The sequence below is a fragment of the Myxine glutinosa genome, chromosome 2, assembly GCF_964187855.1.
Source record: "Myxine glutinosa chromosome 2, kmMyxGlut1.1, whole genome shotgun sequence".
Classification (NCBI taxonomy): Eukaryota; Metazoa; Chordata; class Myxini; order Myxiniformes; family Myxinidae; genus Myxine; species Myxine glutinosa.
The window spans coordinates 191,062,564-191,081,904 of NC_136262.1; the positions used below are offsets into that span (position 1 = coordinate 191,062,564).

At 46.1% G+C, this 19,341-nt stretch overlaps 1 protein-coding gene across 1 annotated transcript in view; it reads left to right on the forward strand.

Annotated features, from left to right (window-relative positions):
- LOC137412439 (transient receptor potential cation channel subfamily M member 1) overlaps positions 1-19,341 on the forward strand; it is a 164,863-nt gene that overhangs the window by 12,327 nt on the left and 133,195 nt on the right. The window contains exons 3-7 of the mRNA XM_078772685.1: positions 2,083-2,272; positions 2,811-3,024; positions 5,533-5,657; positions 5,868-6,039; positions 6,153-6,324. Coding sequence (XP_078628811.1) covers positions 2,083-2,272; positions 2,811-3,024; positions 5,533-5,657; positions 5,868-6,039; positions 6,153-6,324 — 873 coding nt within the window. The remainder of the gene's footprint in view (positions 1-2,082; positions 2,273-2,810; positions 3,025-5,532; positions 5,658-5,867; positions 6,040-6,152; positions 6,325-19,341) is intronic.

A 19,341-nucleotide genomic window follows, 5' to 3' on the forward strand; every position in this document is an offset into this window, starting at 1 on the left:
ACATTTTGCCACGCTACCTGTGAACCTGTGATATAATCCTGTTGTTGACTTCTTGCTGCGACAGACAATCAGTGACATGGTTCTTTTGACAAATAAATCACCAAAGTGTAAAAGAAACTCACCAGATTGATATACTGAGTTAAGAAAGTAAACCCAAGTCAAGAAAAAAAATAATTCCATATTAAATGCCAAGTCTGTATGTCATCAATGAGTTATTATCTATCTGCACCACATGCAACACCAATGCAACGCATGTAGTGTGGCAAGTAATTAAACACTGATTTAAAAGACTTTTTTGTGAATTTATTCATAATGTTTTAATACAATGTTGAAACATTTATTTTATAGATCCACATGTTGAAAAAGTTTTGCTTGATTTTGTCAGTCTGTCTTCTGTATTACTTAATCAAATGTGTCTGCCTTTGTAAAAATGAATAAAGGTACAGGGAAGTGCTGCTACTATATATCTGAGCGAGCTGTTCGTTGTCATTGTCTGTTTACCTTTGCCACCGAAGGTGGATGGAGGTTATGTTTTCACCTCTGTCTGTCTGTCTGTTTATCTCTGTGTCTGTGAACAGTATATCTCAAAACGTTGTAGATGGATTTGTCTGAAATTTGTGGAGATTTTGGGTATGTGACAAGGACGAAATGATTAGATTCTGGTGAAGATCTGGATGAGGACACAATTTTTTTTTTATTCTTCACCATTGAGTGATAGGTCCAAAAACGATATATAGCATGGTATTTCAAAACGTGGATAACTTAAGATAAAGGTAGATGGATGAGTTGGGCAGGTGACAATAATTCTCTGTGCTTCTAAAATGCACCAGTAGTCCGGCAGCTAAGCTAAATATAGCATAACAATTGTGCATTTTGTGAGGAAAGCACCAAATTTGGCACACTAGTAGACTATCATATTATGAAAAGATCTGCATGTTGGGCCATCTCAGATTCAGAGATTTGATTTTTGCAAGATTTGCAGATTTTGCAGTTTTGCAAGATTTGCAGATTTTGCAGATTTGCAAGCTGAGATTGCAACGCCAGGGACGGCCGACTCCTTCCTGCGAGCTGCCCACGTCACCCGCACAAGAAGAGCTCATCAAATCACTGCAGCGGCACTGCACATCCTGCAACACCGTGCGTATGAACGCTACTGTATGACATATGCTGATGATGCAGAAGACCTGCCTGAGTTCGAAGACTGGTGTCACCAGAGAGGAGAAGACATTCCCAACTTTCAGTACTGGGCAACTGTGCTGGAACTAGAGATGTTGGTACTGGTCTACGTGCGTTCTCTGCGGCAGGCTTCATTCACGATGTACCTTGATGCCCTGACGGAACTGGTCCCATGGTTCCATGCCTTAGACCACACACACTATGCCAGGTGGGTCCCTGTTCACCTGAGGGACATGGTTGCACTCCCAATGAAGCACCCAGATGTAGCCAGAGAATTCAGGGCTGGCAACTTCACTGTACAGAAGACGAATAAGGTGTTCTCTTCGATCCCAATCGAATCGAAATCTTGCAAAAATCAAATCTCTGAATCTGAGATGGCCCAATATCCAGATCTTTTCATAATATGATAGTCTACTCGTGTGCCAAATTTGGTGCTTTCCTCACAAAATGCACAATTGTTATGCTAAGTTGCCCCACTACAGGTAGTGCACCGAGACAGAGGCAAATGGTAGTACATGAAGCTATTGACTGATGGACTCCAAACGATGGACAAACAGGTGTTTCCATCTGTTTTGACCCTGCGCTCACGAAGCGAAAAGCAGGGTTATGCATTCGACTGATTACAATTCATTTTCTCGGCAACCGTTGGTCCGATGGACACGGAATTTTACCGTAGGAGTGCCTCCGCCTGTATAAATTTTTTGATTCATAATTATGACCATAGGTCACGTGGTACGGACGCCATCTTGGAAAAACGTTACACCTCTTTCTCTCCCAAACCGCTCAATGGAAAAAAAGTTTAAACAAGCATGGCTTGGTGCATCAAAGCAGTCAGCATTACAAAGTGGAAACTTTTTATTGTGATGCTCATTTGAAGAACCTTTGGTGTCCCTTTTTGAAAAACAGATGCTGTTGTGGCAGAACAGAAGGACAGCACAAATATGTGGCCGCAAATATCACAGTGGCTGGCAGTGATGGTTTCTCTGTCGGAGAAGACTTGCAGAAAGCCACTTGGAGTCGGTACATCCAGAAGGCTCCCACTGATGCCTTTGGCTTCATTGAGTTCCATGAAACAAATTACTCCCACAAGACAGCCGTATGTAGTTGCTTTACTTGGTTTCTTCTAACATTTTTATTCCCAGCATCAAGTGTTTTGATTCACATTATTTCCTAACATCTTCACGACCTTATCTTTTTATTGCACGTCTATCGTAACAGTATAAATGCAGTTTTATTCATTATGGAGACAATATGTGCAGCTGACAGGTAGATCGGAGTGGCACACCTCATAGTTACCCTTTGAGCCATCTAGTTTGATTTCCAGTCCCAACCCAACTACAAACGGTCACGATCACGCTGGTGCTTCACCGACTGAGCATGACATCAATGAGGGCGCCATTCTACGGAGGGATGTTGATCCCGGCCCTTTTCAAAAGAATGTGCCGTTGTGTGCAAGCAGACTGGCCAAATCGCAAATTAATGCAAGAGAGTTCAGGACTGGTTCACAGCCACAAAAAAACAAACATTTACAACTTGTGAGTGTCCTGCTGCTCCTCATAGAGTTTGTGAATTAGATGATGTAAACAACATCTACAAGTATGTGACCATTGTATGTTTTTACATGTTATTTCCAGTATGTAAGAGTTGCACAAGACACCAAGCCGGAGCTGCTGCTGCATTTGTTGGTGAAGTGCTGGCAGCTCAAAGTGCCAAAGCTCTTGATTTCGGTACACGGTGGGATGCACAACTTTGACCTGCCTCAGAAACTGAAGCAGGTTTTTGGCAAAGGGCTTGTCAAGGCTGCGCTCACAACCAGTGCTTGGATTTTCACTTATGGTGTTGACACGGGTTAGTATTTGGAGAAGTGACAGACTTTGTGTCCTGACCTTTAATGCATACAGGGTTATGCCTTTTGTTTGAAAGAACAAAACAGTTCAAAGGGATGAATATCATTATAGTAGAGATATGTTCATTGTTTTGATAAAGATAAAAAATACTTTAAAATGCTATTTAATTATTGCTCCGTTTTTTGGGGACGTCAACAGAGAATAATGCAAGTTTTCCTTGGAATAGCATGCCTTGAATAACATAGGATCAATCATTATATATATATATATATATATATATATATATATATATATATAAAATATATATATAAAAAATATATATAAAAAAAAAAAAAAAAAAGAAAAAAAAAAAAAAAAAAAAAAAAATATATATATATATTTTTTTCATTAAATGTGTTTTGATTGTTTTGTTAAGATTATATTTTGATCAGGATAAAACCCATTCTATATGTAAACTAGAACGACACTCGGTAGAGCGCATACCCCCGCCAGGCTGAACAATGTACGTTTTCCTTCCACTGATAGGCCGGATCTGCATCCGAACCTGAGCCAAAGTCTAATCTGTTTGTTATTGTCACCTACACAACTCACCCACCAAGTTTTGTCATAATCCATACACAACTTTTTGAAATATCTTGCTATACAGTCGGATCCTGACATTCGCGGGGGGGTTTACGTTCATGGAAAATGTCGTGAATGTCGGAACCGTGAATGTGGGTGCATTGCTTCAATGGGAAAATGAGGGATAGATTTCCTGCGGTTCCTGATTCGTGGAAAATACCACGGAAGTCGAGGAAAATCCGCGAATGTCGGTGCATGATTTCAATGGGAAAAAGGGGAACAGCTAATTGCACTAATAGATGCAGTGGAGTGCTTTCATTCTGTGCAGTAACTCATGGGGGATGACGTGTTGCGCAGCTAGTGGGATATCCCGTGAAGCTATGCTTACAGTGTGAATGGTGGGATATCCCGTGAAGCTATGTTTGCAGTCTGAATGGTGGGATATCCCACTAAGCTGTGTTCACAGTGTGAATGGTGGGATATCCCATGAAGCTATATTTGCAGTGTGAATGGTGGGATATCCCACGAAGCTATGTTTGCAGTGTGAATGGTGGGATATCCCGCGAAGCTATGTTTTCAGTGTGAATGGTGGGATATCCCACGAAGCTATGTTTGCAGTGTGAATGGTGGGATTTCCCGCAAAGCAATGTTCATAGTGTGAATGGTGGGATATCCCGTGAAGCTATGCTTGCAGTGTGAATGGCGGGATATCCCGTGAAGCTATATTTACAGTGTGAATGGTGGGATATCCCGCGAAGCTATGTTTGCAGTGTGAATGGTGGGATATCCCACAAAGCTATGTTTGCAGTGTTAATGGTGGGATATCCCACAAAGCTATGTTTGCAGTGTGAATGGTGGGATGTCCCGCGAAGCAATGGTCACAGTGTGAATGGTGGGATATCATGCTGAGCTCGCTTTTAGCGCAGCTAAAATATTTTTGTGGCTGGGAAAAGCTATGAAAACGCGAAGCACATGGCTGCGAATGTAGAACCAGGTGATGCTCACGGCTCATGGAAGACATGTTTTTTGCGCATGTCCAGTTGCTTTGTGCATGGCTGGTGGAAGATATTTTTAGAGATGTCATGCTCATTGCTCGTGATTTTTTTTTTTTGCGCCCACGAAAAACCGTGAATACGTAGGACACAGGGCAGCGAATTAAGAATCGGGTCGCAATTTATCAACCATGAAATATGTGGAACACGCTAATGTTGGGACCGCGAATGTCGGGGTCTGACTCTATCATTTGTGGCCCTATCTCTCGATGGTAAAGAATCACTGAAAGAATGAATGTTGTATCCTGATCCAAATCGTCACCAAAATTGAATCAAATCGTCCTTATCACAAACCCAAATTCTCCACCGATAGTCTGAATCCAGCCATAACTTTTTTGGATATTGTGCTATATTTAATTTTTGGCCCCATCTCTCCGGTGTAGAATCACTTGGGGTGAGAGGGGAGGCAAATCTAGTCGGATCTTCACCAAAATCTAATCAATTTGTCCTTGTCACACACCAACCCAATCTGTCCACCAAATTTCGTCCGAATCCGTCTAAGGTTTTCAGATATCCTACTCACAGTCAACCAGACAGACAAGCAGACAGGGGTGAAAACATAACCTCCACCCATCTTTGGTGGCGGAGGTAACGTGAAGAGTTCCATGGGGATCATGCAAATAAAATAAATATGACAATCAAGCAGAGGAGCATGGTGAGAGCAGCAAAGGCGACTTCTGAAATGAATGGTATCACGATTTTAGAATCTAATTCACAATGAAGTAAAACATGAGAATTAAACAGTGTATTGACAGGTAGAAACAGGAAGAACATTATAACATGAGAGAAGATAAATAAGAGAAAATGCAATTCAATTGAGTGAGAGCTTGCCATGCGTTTATTGTGAATTATGCAAATGTTGTTTTAGATAATTTTAACAGTTTGATTTTTCTCAGGAGTCATTCGTCATGTGGGTGATGCATTGAAAGAACATCACTCAAAAACTAGGGGAAGAATCTGCACGGTAGGCATCGCCCCCTGGGGAATTGTAGAGAACAGGGATGACCTCGTTGGCCGAGATGTAAGTCCTGTCATTTATTTTTCATTTCCATTTGGACAGATCATCTATTTTGAGTGCTGTTTTAAATCGGATTTAGGCTCAAAAGCCACTCTAACTACGAGTGGCATATTGATGCAGATTTCTTGCCTGAATGTAATGACTTGTATGTATTTGTTTTGGGTTTTTTATTCCAGAATGCCCCATAATTTTATCGTATATTCTTGTGCCAAGGTGACGTGGCCTTATCAAACAATGTCCAACCCTGACAGCGAGTTTGCTGTCCTAAACAGCGTGCACTCACACTTCATCCTTGTGGACGATGGCACTGTTGGGAGGTATGGAGCAGAGGTGAAGTTGAGAAACCACCTGGAAAAGCATATTTCCTCTTGCAAAATCAACCAAAGTAAGTGGCTATTTGAACTTCTTCTTTTTTCCTATCAACCCTGAACATGGCTCATACATCAACTATTTTTCATTGCATTCTTGAAATGCACGTGACATATTTTATGTGCGCAGTCAGCAAGGTAGTGCCGGTCGTGGCCCTGCTGGTTGAAGGTGATCCCAGTATTTTGGACATTTTGCTTGAGCAGCTTACAGCTAACCCAGCTGTTCCTCTGGTGGTCTGTGAGGGCAGTGGTGGTATTTCAGATGTTCTTGCCTTTGCACACAAGTACTCAGGAGATGGCAGGTATGCACATTGGCCATCATCTGAGAGGGCCTCGGTGAGTTTGCTGTCAATACAGAAGCAATTGTTCTCAAGCATGAGATATTTGGCAAAGGTATTAGCACACAATGGCCAACTTATTTTGAAAGAAACTGCAGGATCTTTAATCTCTAAAACCTGTATGTTGGAAGGACAGTGTGATTTGCTGCCCATGCAGAATATGGAGGGCTCCAGAAATGCTGCCACAACATTAGATGCGAATTTTTATTTCACGTACAACCAAGGCGAGATGTCTTTAAAAGAAAGCATGCAACCAAATAAGGTAATCTGCCACCTTAAAATCTATTGGGATATGAAAGCGTATTAAAACATTTCGGTCACCAGCACACATAGCTGTAAACCCACACCTGCTTGGAGTGAGAATATTTTGTAACCGTGGTCCAGGTACCTCAGGCCCCAGTCAGGTCCAGGGTGATGCCCTGGTAGGTGGCGGAGCTCCACTGCCCAGGACAAATCTAGTAAAATCGAACCCAAATGGAGAGCTCTGGTGGCTATAAATCTTATAATAGCAGCAAAGGAGAAGAAAGAAAAAAATATTCACAATTAGACTGAACTCATCAAAATAATAATGGGCACTCAGTATTCCAAACCTGTATTCAGATATGTACTTCAAGACATGTTTTGAAAGTGAAATTACATACATATTGTTACGGTCCGCGGATTAGATGTTATTTTTACCGAGCGGAGGTAACCGCGGCCGAACAGTTGTTCCCCGACTAAACCCGATTTACCCAAACGTTGGCCGTATCGCGCCACCGCTATTCAATGAGGGAAAAGACTAAGACGACGGATGTGAAGAAAAGGAAGACGAAGGCAAAGAAAGGTTTGAAATACGATTACTATTTATTACTATTTACAGGCTCAAAGTAACCAAGGAGAAGGAAAGATAATAAAATAATATACAGAAGCTTTTAGAGACACAGGGAAAATACTAGCTTATCTAACAGGCTTAATTAATACCCAGGACAGAACAAACGAAGACACAGACTCACGCGGGGAATTGCAGAGTGGATTGGCTGGAAGGAGGAATGTTCAGCTCGGACCACAAGCTGGAAGGCTTGGCAGGGCACACAGCAAGCCGGGCCTCGTCAGGCTGGGAGCGAGCAGGGCGACGGCGGCACGCGTATCTCGCTGCACGCGGCCGGGGCTGGTTGTCGCTCCACGTCTCGGGCTCTTTTGGGTCCTCCCCTTCTTTCTCCCAAATCGTCTGACGCGTCTTTCTCTCCTTGCGCACTTGTCTCTCTGAAGGTCGTCTCTTTTCCGACTCAGAACTCATCTGCTTGGGGAACGTCCCACAGCGGGTTATATATGCCCCGCCCCTCAACCTTTGCGAACCTCCTTGATCTTTCTTGCCACACCCTCTCGAAGTCCAACCCCTTGTTTTTGGTTGGTTGAGTGGGGCTTACTCACTCCTCCCCTCTCTGACGAGGTGGGGACCCGCCTTTCCTCCCCAACCCTGCCTCGTGGCCAATGGCGGCTTTGGAGGGGATGTAATTGCCAATCGAGGCTTGGCAATGACGAAAGGGGGAAATGGAGGTTTTTGGGAATGGGATTGAAGGGAATCTATCTCTTTTACTCGGTGCAATGGAGTGTCATGTTAATGGACGACAAGGCCTTACCCTAAAACACATAATAAGGATATAAACTGCTGAACAAGGGTTTTATCGGGTCCTGCAATGTGGTGTTTCATGGAATAACTACCAGGACGCCCTTTTTACTTTTAGCCAACACTGGAGGCAGGAGGCGCAGAATAAACAATAATAATAATAAAGCACACAATAAAAAAAATACAGTCCTCATATCCGCAACAATATATATTGGCAATGAGGGATATTTTGAGATATCCTGCTATGTATATATATATATATATATATATATATATATATATATATATATATATATATATATATATTTATATATATATATATATATATATATATATATATATATATATATATATATATTGTTTCGGATATGGGATTTGGCCTCCATATCCGCTTGTAAATATTCCCCTATTTCCCCAATACTCCCCAACTATCCCCAATCTCCCATTCCCTAGTCCCATTGTCTGTAAACAACACTCTGTAGAACCGACCTTCCCCTTTTTCCCCCATTAACTGTCGTGCCCAGGTTCACCGCATCTCACGTAGACAACTATAGGACCTCTTGCTAGTTATTCTTAGTCTATGTCAGTTAAGGACTCGTTTCCATTAATTCTGACTCTTCGTTGCACCAGAATGTGATTGTATGGCACCAGTAGTGAGTTTAGGACCTCCCCATACCTCCTCCCATCTTCCTCATGAAACAATAACAACAACAACAACTACAACCACAGCGGGGGCGGCGCGGCCGCAGTGCGGGGAGTGTGCGTCCTCACACCGGCTTGGTTAGCCGCCATTGCCATGTGCGCCCACGGGGTTACCACGAAGGGGCTGGCTGTCAGCTCCTCGTCAAGGGCGGAGCCCGGTAACCCCCGCACCCAATAAGAAGCAACGGGCCGATTCCATCTGGGGTGGAGCTAACGAGCCGAGGGCGTGTCACTCCCCGCCGGATATAAGCAGCGACTTACCGGACGTGACGTCAGATGCGCCTCAGCCACGAAGGAGAAACAGACGCCACCTCCAGCGCGACGAGACCTCCCGCATCTCTGGACCGGACCGGGTCGATTCTGTCCCTGAGCCAAGAGTGCACCTTGAGCCTCGACTACCTGCCCTTCCTTGCCATCAATCCCGGTGTGAGTCAGTCTTGTCCCGTTTATCTGTCGTCTGTCGGGGTTACTATAAGACCGTGATTAAGTGCCTATCTTCCTATGCTGTCTCTCTTGTCCTTGTAATCTAACGTTCCGAACCATTATAACCTCCTCCGGAGGTCTTGAGAACTGTACCCCTGGTGTCGTGTCATTTTAACCCAGCCGTTGTGTCCTTTCCTCAATTGATTTAGCGTAGCGCGACTCGGCCAACGTTCGAGTATAATCGGGTAAACTGTGCAGACGCGGTCATACCAAACCGCTCGGTAAACCAACATCCACAACCGCGTCTGTAACATTTGGTGTCGAGGAGTTGGATTCGGACCTGGGACTAAATTTGTTAGGCCCAAATTTTGGAACACCAATTGTAACATTAGGGTAACAATTGGTGTTGGGAAGTGGAATTCGATCCGGAGCGCGTTTCACGCGCTCGAAATTATAACGGCGAAATTTGATTTTGTTTTACGAAAATAAAAACCCGAATTTTGAAAGTCGCGCTATGGCAGACCAAGACGGCTGGGTTCCGGTAGAGAGTGAGGCAGGGTCGATCCAGGACCAAATTGAGGGACATGAGAGCGAAGCAGCGAGGGTAGCAGACGCACAAAATGGCGCCTCGCACATGGCCACGGCGACCGCACCCGCGACCGTGGTAGCGCCCCTGGTGGATTCGAACCTTTTCCTCCTGCAAATGAGGGCCCTTATAGAACAAATTGGAGGTTTGAAAAACAGTATAGAGGCTCAGGGTGAGCGGTTGGGAAACCAAATTGTGGGAATGAGGGCTGATAGTGAGCGATTAGAGGGCCAAATGGGGGCAATGAGGGACGAAGCGAGGGGTACCGGTGAGGGGTTAGACAAGAAATTTGGGAAGTTAGACAATAATTTTGAGGAGTTAGACAAGAAATTTGAGAAGTTAGACGACAAATTTGAGGGGTTAGACAACGGGATAAAAGAGGTGAAAAATGGGTTAATGGGGGTAGAAAACAGAATGGCCGCTCAAGAGAATCAAATGGAAGGGATGCAAAGGGGGTTAGAGGGGTTAGAAAACAGGATGGAAGGCAAATTGAGGGACATGAGGGACCAAGCGGAAAGGGAAGTTAAACAAATGGGGCAGCAGATAGAGGGGGTCAGAATGGGGGTAGAAACCAAACTGGATGCTCACAGGGAGGAAATGGAGCAGATGAGGGTGGCATCTGGGCAGGAGATGCAAGTGATGGGAGAAGAGATCAGAAGAGGTGTGAGTGAGGAGGTCGGAGGAGTGCGCGAGGAGGTGAGGCACTGTAAGGAGCACATGGAGAAGGAGGTGAGAAAGGGGACTGTAAAGTTACAAGGGGGCATAGAGGACCTGACGCAGGAAGTAGAACAACTGACAGAGGGACAAAAAGGACTAACAGAGCAGGTTCAAAGGAACACTGCGGTATTAGGAGGGTTAAAAGCGACACAGAAAGAACTAAAAGATGACTTGATAGCGACGAAGAGGGAATGTCAGATGGTACGTGAGGGACTGACAACGAGGTTGGACGAGGTGATAGAGGTAATGGAGACGAAGGACCGGCAGGTGAGGACGCACTTGGAAACGGTCAAGGTAGCCTTGGAGGATGAGCTTGAGGAGACGTACCGGGGAATAAAAGAGGTGAAGCAGAAATTAGAAGAAGTGGAAGAAGGGGTGAGCGAAATTAAGAAGCGACGGAGAGGGGATAAGAAAGAGATAAAAGAGGAGATAAAAGAATTGGTCCGAAGTCTGTGTTCGGATCGTGATGATGTGCTCATTAACCGGATGAGGGATTCGCAGGTGATGGAGGAGAAGCGAAGAGGAAGAGGACCCGGTGTAAGTGGTGACCAATATGGTCGTGCGTATGATGCGCCAGGGGATTTAATAAGCTTGGGGGTCGAGATGGACCCGGGTGTTCGTGAGAGGCCGTTGGTGAAGTGTGCGACAGGTCTGGTGTGCGAAAAAGGAGGTGTGCGAGAAAGTCCGACTCTGGGGTGTGTGAGGAAAAAGTGCGTGCCAAGGAGTGAGGGTGCTGGCAAGAGTGAGTCGGTTGTAGCGCGTGTGCGAGGGAGCACATGGAAGCGCGGTGTGGTAAGTGTTACAGAGGGTGTGACGGGAGAGTGTGCGCAAGAGTGTGCGCGAGAAAGGTGTGTGACGGACAGGTGCATGGGGAAAGAGTGCGCTGTCAAAGGCAAGGAAGAATGCACACCTGTGGTGAGTGTTACAGAGGGTGTGATGGGAGAGTGTGCGCAAGGGTGTGCGCGAGAGAGGTGTGTAACGGACGGGTGCATGAGGAAAGAGTGCGCTGTCGAGAGTAAGGGTGAGTGCGCTGTCAAGAGAGGAGGTGAGAGTAGTAAGAGTGACACGGAGCGTGAGTTGGTTGTGGCAGGTGAGAAAGGAAGCACACCTGGAATGGTAGAGCGTGAGTGGGAATGCACGCTGGAATTGGTAGTGAGGCACGTGGTTGGGTGTGCGAATGAGGGCACACCTGTGATTGTCACAGAGGAGGTGACAGAGGAGGGGGCGCGAAGAGGTGTGTTGGTGAGGTGTGCGACCAACGAATGTGTGCCAAAGTGTTCGGTGGTCAGGTGTGTGACCAAGGCTGTGAGTGGAATGGGTGTACCTGGGTGTGTAAGAAAAGGTACGAGGAGCATGGAAACGGCTGGATGTGTGAGCAAGGAACGGGCTGCGGGGTGTAAGCGTCCAGGTGAAGCATCGACGGTAACCGGTTTAGAGGTTAGAGCGACTTTTAGCCGAATCGGGCCCTCGGTGCGTGCTGGGCCTCGCTTTGAACGGCCGCGTCCGTGCTCCACTAGGCGGAGCGGGCAGCCCGATAGAAAGGGTCGTCATGGCGACCACTTTTTGTTGAGGCATTCCGGCAGGTCGAGATCGGGACATTGGATGGCTCCACGCCGAGATGGTGCGTGGGATCTCGGCCCGGGTAAGCCCCCGTCCCTGCACCGAGTGCCGGACGCATCCAGCCGCTGGCACAGAACAACCCGCATTCATGGCTTGGCTTTACGAAGCCGGGCTTTGGACAGGAATTGGCGCACCGAGAGGCATTAGTGAGTAGACTGGGTGATGAGGTTAGTGTTTTGGACCCAAAATTAGAGAAAAACAAAATTTGATGATTGGCAAGGGATTGGCAGTAGTGATTGGCAGATGATGGGTAGTGATTGGCAAATTTTTAATTTGTTGAAATTTGATGTGCAAAATTGGTAGTGAGCGATGGGCCCGGTGGGTAAGGCTGGCATCCCTGCCGCCCTTCCCATGTGGGGCAAATGCGCAATAGCTTATGGGGTGTATGGCAGTGAAAACTAGCCCGGGTGGGTTAGGTTATATTGTGTGTAGGGATCTAGAAGAGATGACATTAGGTAACGTTAAGTTTAGTTAGTGAATGACACCTGTAGTGGGGACGCAGGTAGTTTAGTGTGGATGATAATGACGTGGGAGCGCAATAGTTTAAAGGGACGACTGGGAAGCACAAGTTTCAGAGGGGAGTAGTTAGCAGAGATGATGCCGTGTGTGTGAGGATTGAACAGGTGAGAATGGAACAGGTGTGATTGCACAGGTGTGCAACTGAACAGGTGTGTGGAGCAGTGTATGAGGGAGTAGTAGTGATTGCGTGTTGTGTTGACCAAATGGTCCAGGAAGAAAGGAAGGTGCAGGTGGCACCAGGGGTGAGGGCACAGGTGTGCAACAGCAAGTATGGAGAATGGTAGTGTGGAATAAATGGAGTAGTGGAATGGATGGTCGTGGAGTGAGAATGGAGGAAATTGTGGAGTGGAGTGGATGGTGCGAAGGTGTGAATGGGGGAAGAGTGGACCCCCATCACGGATACCCGGGGCGGGTAGTGTAAGTGTTAGGTAGAGGGTACAGGTAAATTGTGGTTGGATATTGGCATCTGTGGTGCGGGTGGCAGAATGGTATGTGGATGGGTGCATTAGTGTTGTGGAAATGGCTGGGCGTGTAGCCTGTTAGTGTGTGTAGTTGGTTTGGGCACTCCACCACTGTGAGGATGTCAGCCAGGTGAGGCCGCAGGTGGGCTCTGGGAGCCGGTAGTAGTTGTTGTGGATGGGGCCCGAGGATCCGGAGGACGGACCCGGGTAGCCCAGTGCCAGAGGGCACCATGGGGTGACAGAGCCAGGAGAGGGGTGACTGGGAGACTGGGTGAGTCTCCCAGTTAGTTAGGTTAGGGTGAGGAGCTAGGTAAGCTCGGGTGGCAACTACAGTGGTGGAGGTGTGCAGGTGGGTAGACCTGTTGGGAGAGCTAGACGTCGCAGCCCAGAAATTGTGCGAGGGCACCGGGAGATGAATCGGGGGAGTGAGACCCCAAATTGAAAAGCACCACAGTTTGGTCAATGGGAATTGGTTTTTAGAACCCATAGTGTAAGAGGGCCAATGGTTTGGCAGGAGAAAGACCCCGGGTAATGTAAAGTTGTTAAAGTCATTTAGGAAATAGTTAGGATTGATGAACCTGTCGCACCATACGCAGCCACTTACCTGTGGTGATGATGATGACTCCACACCTGTGTTTTCTTTGTTCTGTGTGCAGGAAATGAGAATTGCTGTGTGGATTTGTGAGACGCATCACGACGTGGATGAGACATTGGGGTGATTCCATCTCTCCCTCCTTAGGAGGGACTGATGATGAATTGGTAATGGCAAATTTTGATGTTCAGTTGGAGATGGCAAATTTTGATGAGAGTTGGAAATGGCAAATTTGATTGGTTAGGAGGGAGAGAAGACGAATTTGGTATATGGGAGGAACGGGGAAGACAGTAGGGACGTTGTTGATTTGTAAAGTAGATGTTTATGGGTAGTGTTGTGTTTTGTGGATACAGTAAGGGGTAAGGAAGGGGCCATGTAGGTTACCTGGTGGGGGGGGGGGGGCGTACGGTAGGAACGTACCTGTCTCACCTGGTTCCCATGTGCCCCCAGTGTGCATTACCTTACATTGCGTGCACTTTTGCGCCCTTACCACCTTACTCACTTGTTTTCTTCTTTTGTCTCCCACCTCCGAGGATCAGGCTTTGGGGCAGAGAGAGAGGAGAGAGAGGTGCTGGCTCCGCAGTTGTGGGCCTGCACTTTCGCTGCTTGCTGCCGGGATCGATACACCATATGGACCGCAATTTTTGTGGCCGCCCACCATAGACCGCAGTTCTCTTGCGGGCAAGCACCACCCGTGGATGGACCTATGGGTCATCGTGGCACCTATGCCATACAGGTGAACCACTTTTAGTTGGCCCCCTGACGGCCACAAAACAGAAATGGACGCGGTTGGCGCCTTTCTTTATTTTTGAAAGAAGCAAGAAGGCCAAGTGCACCACACGAAGGCAAGACCAGCGGCAGAACATCGGCCGGCTGCGACACCACCGGTGATTGTTGAACACTTTATTGGTGCACCGGATGGTGCTGATTGTACATGATGGGGTGGTGCTTTTGGTGCTTGGAAGGGGTGCTCTGCACATTATTAAAGGCCGTAAGGCCACAGAGCACTCGTGGGTTGGTGTATCGATGCTGGCATGCGTGCTCTCTCCATGCATAACATCTGCATGTGTTCCTCCAAAAACAGGTCCTGGATCGTAGTGTAAATATCAGCGTAGTCTTGTAAATAATGCTCCCTACCGGCTGTATGTTTAGTTTGCGAATTCTTTCCGCGATTCGGTTATCCTGTGGGTGTGTTTCTGTGAGGAGAAGGGTGCAACGTCGCAGGGGGACATATTTACTCATTTGTGAAACTGTAAAACTGTCGCACTCAGGGTAGAGTTAATAGTAGAGGGAACTACATCTGAGTGCCACACTAAAATAGGTAAAAATTTATCGGGTCGGGACGCCCCGAGGGTAGAGAAGGGTGCAATGTTTCGGATATGGGATTTGGCCTCCATATCCGCTTGTAAATATTCCCCTATTTCCCCAATACTCTCCAACTATCCCCAATCCCCCATTCCCTAGTCCCATTGTCTGTAAACAACACTCTGTAGAACCGACCTTCCCCTTTTTCCCCCATTAACTGTCGTGCCCAGGTTCACCGCATCTCACGTAGACAACTATAGGACCTCTTGCTAGTTATTCTTAGTCTATGTCAGTTAAGGACTCGTTTCCATTAATTCTGACTCTTCGTTGCACCAGAATGTGATTGTATGGCACCAGTAGTGAGTTTAGGACCTCCCCATACCTCCTCCCATCTTCCTCATGAAACAATAACAACAACAACAACTACAACCACAGCGGGGGCGGCGCGGCCGCGGTGCGGGGAGTGTGCGTCCTCACACCGGCTTGGTTAGCCGCCATTGCCATGTGCGCCCACGGGGTTACCACGAAGGGGCTGGCTGTCAGCTCCTCGTCAAGGGCGGAGCCCGGTAACCCCCGCACCCAATAAGAAGCAACGGGCCGATTCCATCTGGGGCGGAGCTAACGAGCCGAGGGCGTGTCACTCCCCGCCGGATATAAGCAGCGACTTACCGGACGTGACGTCAGATGCGCCTCAGCCACGAAGGAGAAACAGACGCCACCTCCAGCGCGACGAGACCTCCCGCATCTCTGGACCGGAACGGGTCGATTCTGTCCCTGAGCCAAGAGTGCACCTTGAGCCTCGACTACCTGCCCTTCCTTGCCATCAATCCCGGTGTGAGTCAGTCTTGTCCCGTTTATCTGTCGTCTGTCGGGGTTACTATAAGACCGTGATTAAGTGCCTATCTTCCTATGCTGTCTCTCTTGTCCTTGTAATCTAACGTTCCGAACCATTATAACCTCCTCCGGAGGTCTTGAGAACTGTACCCCTGGTGTCGTGTCATTTTAACCCAGCCGTTGTGTCCTTTCCTCAATTGATTTAGCGTAGCGCGACTCGGCCAACGTTCGAGTATAATCGGGTAAACTGTGTAGACGCGGTCATACCAAACCGCTCGGTAAACCAACATCCACAACCGCGTCTGTAACAATATATATATATATATATATATATATATATATATATATATATATATATATATATATATATCTTTCCAGTCTATAATCAAAAATGTTTTTCACCTTTTATCACATATCCTCTTGAGTAGCCGCAGGGGTGGCACCCAATTATTTCCTACTCATGTTTCCCGAAAGAACTCCAGAAGGTAGTTAGGGGAATGGGGGTGGAGGGAGGGAAATACATCTGTGTTCCTGACTCGTGCCACAAGGAGGTGTCTATTTTACGCCACTTGATTACGTCCTAGAAAGTCAGGAAGAAACAACACACACAGTGCACTGCTCGCCTCCGAACCCCCCAAATGTAGTCTGAGAGTCAGTCACTTACTCTGTTTACCTGCACATCTGTGAATTTCTTCACTGGCATTCAGAGCACTGGGCAGAAATCGCATCCTGGCACATTTTCTTCAATTAAAACGAATATTTAACTCCAACAATATCTGACGCACGTAAGTTATCTTAAAATTAGCAGAAACAACCATGCTACACTTGGGAAGAGGCTGTTGTGAAGCTACAGGATATAAACTAATGAGTCAGTACTACTCTGCATTTTAAATAAGCATAACTTATCCATGCTACACATGGTAAAAAAAGTCTCAGAATTTGCGTCCCCCCCAGCCCTTTCTCCACTGACATTAAGCATTTAAAATATTTTTTCGCTTTAAATAGCAGAAACACCAGTGTGACACATGGTAAATAGCTAGGCACACACACACACACACACACACACACACACACACACACACACACACACACACACACACACACACACACACACACACATACATTCGTGAATTTATAGTAAGGTTAGCTTTATTCCATATATACTACTTGAAGCTTCAATTATTTTACGTAACCTCAAGCACTTTTTGTTTATGTTTTGATTGCTTCTTTATAAACTATATTGGAAGTTATTGGACCTTTCTGGGTCAAAATGAAGAGATCTCTTGGTGATCTTACTCTGGAACATGTAACATACAACCGACCATGTGAAAAACAGGATATCTTTAGAGGGAGGTCTGCAACTGTAAGTGTCTGTCCTTGTGCTTTACTGATAGAGATGGCAGAACAAACCTTTATCAAAAATTGCAATCTCAAACAGAAATGGATAATCTTATGGGATCATTGGGATTCTTGGTCTCAAGTTATCTTCACCCTTATATTTCCCTGTTATTGTGGCCTCTGAGAAATGGGGTAGCATCCTCTTTACTAATCTTGTCCCATTGCATAATCTTGGTGCATCAAGAGTGCTGAATGGAATGATTGGAATACCAACTTTTGAAAATAAAACATGGTGTGGCATTCCTGGTGGTGTCAGAAGTTGAGAAACTCTACAGGATGTTGTGTAGCATCATCAACATTTGGTACAGTGTAAGTATATTTATATGACACTTATTCTGGAATTTATTTTATCAATTATTGTAATATTGATATTTTCTACATCAGCATTCTTGGGAGTTAAGATTGTCCTTCTCCAAAGCCAATCAATGTCTTTGTAATGGTGTTGAATATTTGGAAAGGCATTATTTTAAGTTTGTCTTAATCTTTTACTACTTGTGAGTGTAATTCCACATCCATTTGGGATTTTAATTTGGTTGGAATTACGAGCAAATGGAATATTACGACCATCTCTAATGTAAATGAGTAATTTGGCAAAATTTCCAGCTTCCTCATCCTCATGAAAGATGAAGTCTCATATTCACTGGCAATGTAAATGACACAACTTTACTCCAAAGAGGAGAGGCCGACAGACTTGTTTGGAGATTATCTGCTCTATTTTGTCTTGATATTACCAGGATAAATTGTCGGAAATCCCCAGAAAGAATCAGTGGAATTCCTCCCATAACGTGCCGACTCTCCGTTAAGTCTTGGAGTGTATTATTTGTTGCCTCAATACCTTTTTGTGTGACAGTACTCTCATCCCAGATGATAACTCTTACGGCATCTTTCAAGACATTGCCCTTTGCAGTGCCTTTCTCAATATTGTATGTGGTGTCTCTTCATTTTTAATGTTAAGTGGAAGTTTGAAAGTGGATTTAGCTGTCCTACCACCAGGCAAAAGGGTAGATGCAATGCCCGAAGATGCAAATACTCGTCCAATATGTCTTTGTAATCTTACCTTTGCTAGGATTGAAGATAAAACTAGAATGGCACTCGGTAGAGGGCATACCTCTGCCAGGCTGAACGGTTTGTTTTGTTTTGTTTCCCACTGATAGGGTGGATCTGGACATACAGTTTCTGCTGTTTCAACAATGGATGGTTGTCCTCAATGTCAGACAGGAAATCAGAGCCACCTCCCTTGAAATATCTCCTGCCTTCGATACCTTCTGGCACCCCACCCTGCTCACCAAACTCTCCTCTTATGGTATCCATGGAAATCTCCACACATGACTCGCAGACTTCCTCTCCCACCGTAGTCAACGTGTGGCTCGAAATGGAATTCTATCAGTTCCTCTTCCTGTCAATACTGGAATTCCTCAAGCCAGCGTTCTGGGCCCTGTACTTTTTCTGGTCTTCATCAATGATCTCTCCGACTCTCTGGAAAATCCTCTCTATCTCTTTGTTGATGACTCCACTCTCTGCTGCTGCATACCTCATTCCTCATATCGGCAGTTTCTTCAATCCTGTCATGTCAGCAGACTGGGCATCCTCCGTCGTGTGAAGTCCTTCCTTGGCACACCTGTACTCCTCACCACATACAAGGCTTTCATCTGCAGCTCAATGGAATACTGTTCTCCCCTCTGGGCCGGTGCTCCTGCCTCACACCAAGCTGTGCACCAAAGCTTTCAGGATCATTGGAATCTCCCGTGATGAAGCTAACTCCGAGGGCCTTTCACTCACTCACCGCAGGAAGGTTGTGGTCTTTCTGTCTTTTACCGACTCCTCCCTGGCCTTGCTACCCCAGCTCTATCTGTGCTCTGTCCCCCAAATATTCCTACAGGTCGCAGAAGATCTGCCAGCAACCCTCTTATGGTCAAACTGCCAAAATCAAGACTCTCTGCTCACCTTCACTCTTTCATTCCTCTTTTCTCCCACCTCTGGAACAAACTCCCTCACTCTCTTAAATCCCACTCCTCCCTCCAGGTCTTTAAAACAGCTGTTCACCACCATCTCTTATCTTCCCCCATCCAAAACCTTGATCTTTTCCACCCCCGTTAATTCACCCCAGATGCACTTCTTTTTTTTTTTGAAATATCGACTTCTTTCTTTACTGGAAGTCCTAGCAGTGTCCATGTGTTTTATACTCCCCCACCACCTCCCGCCTTCCCATGCCTCCTCC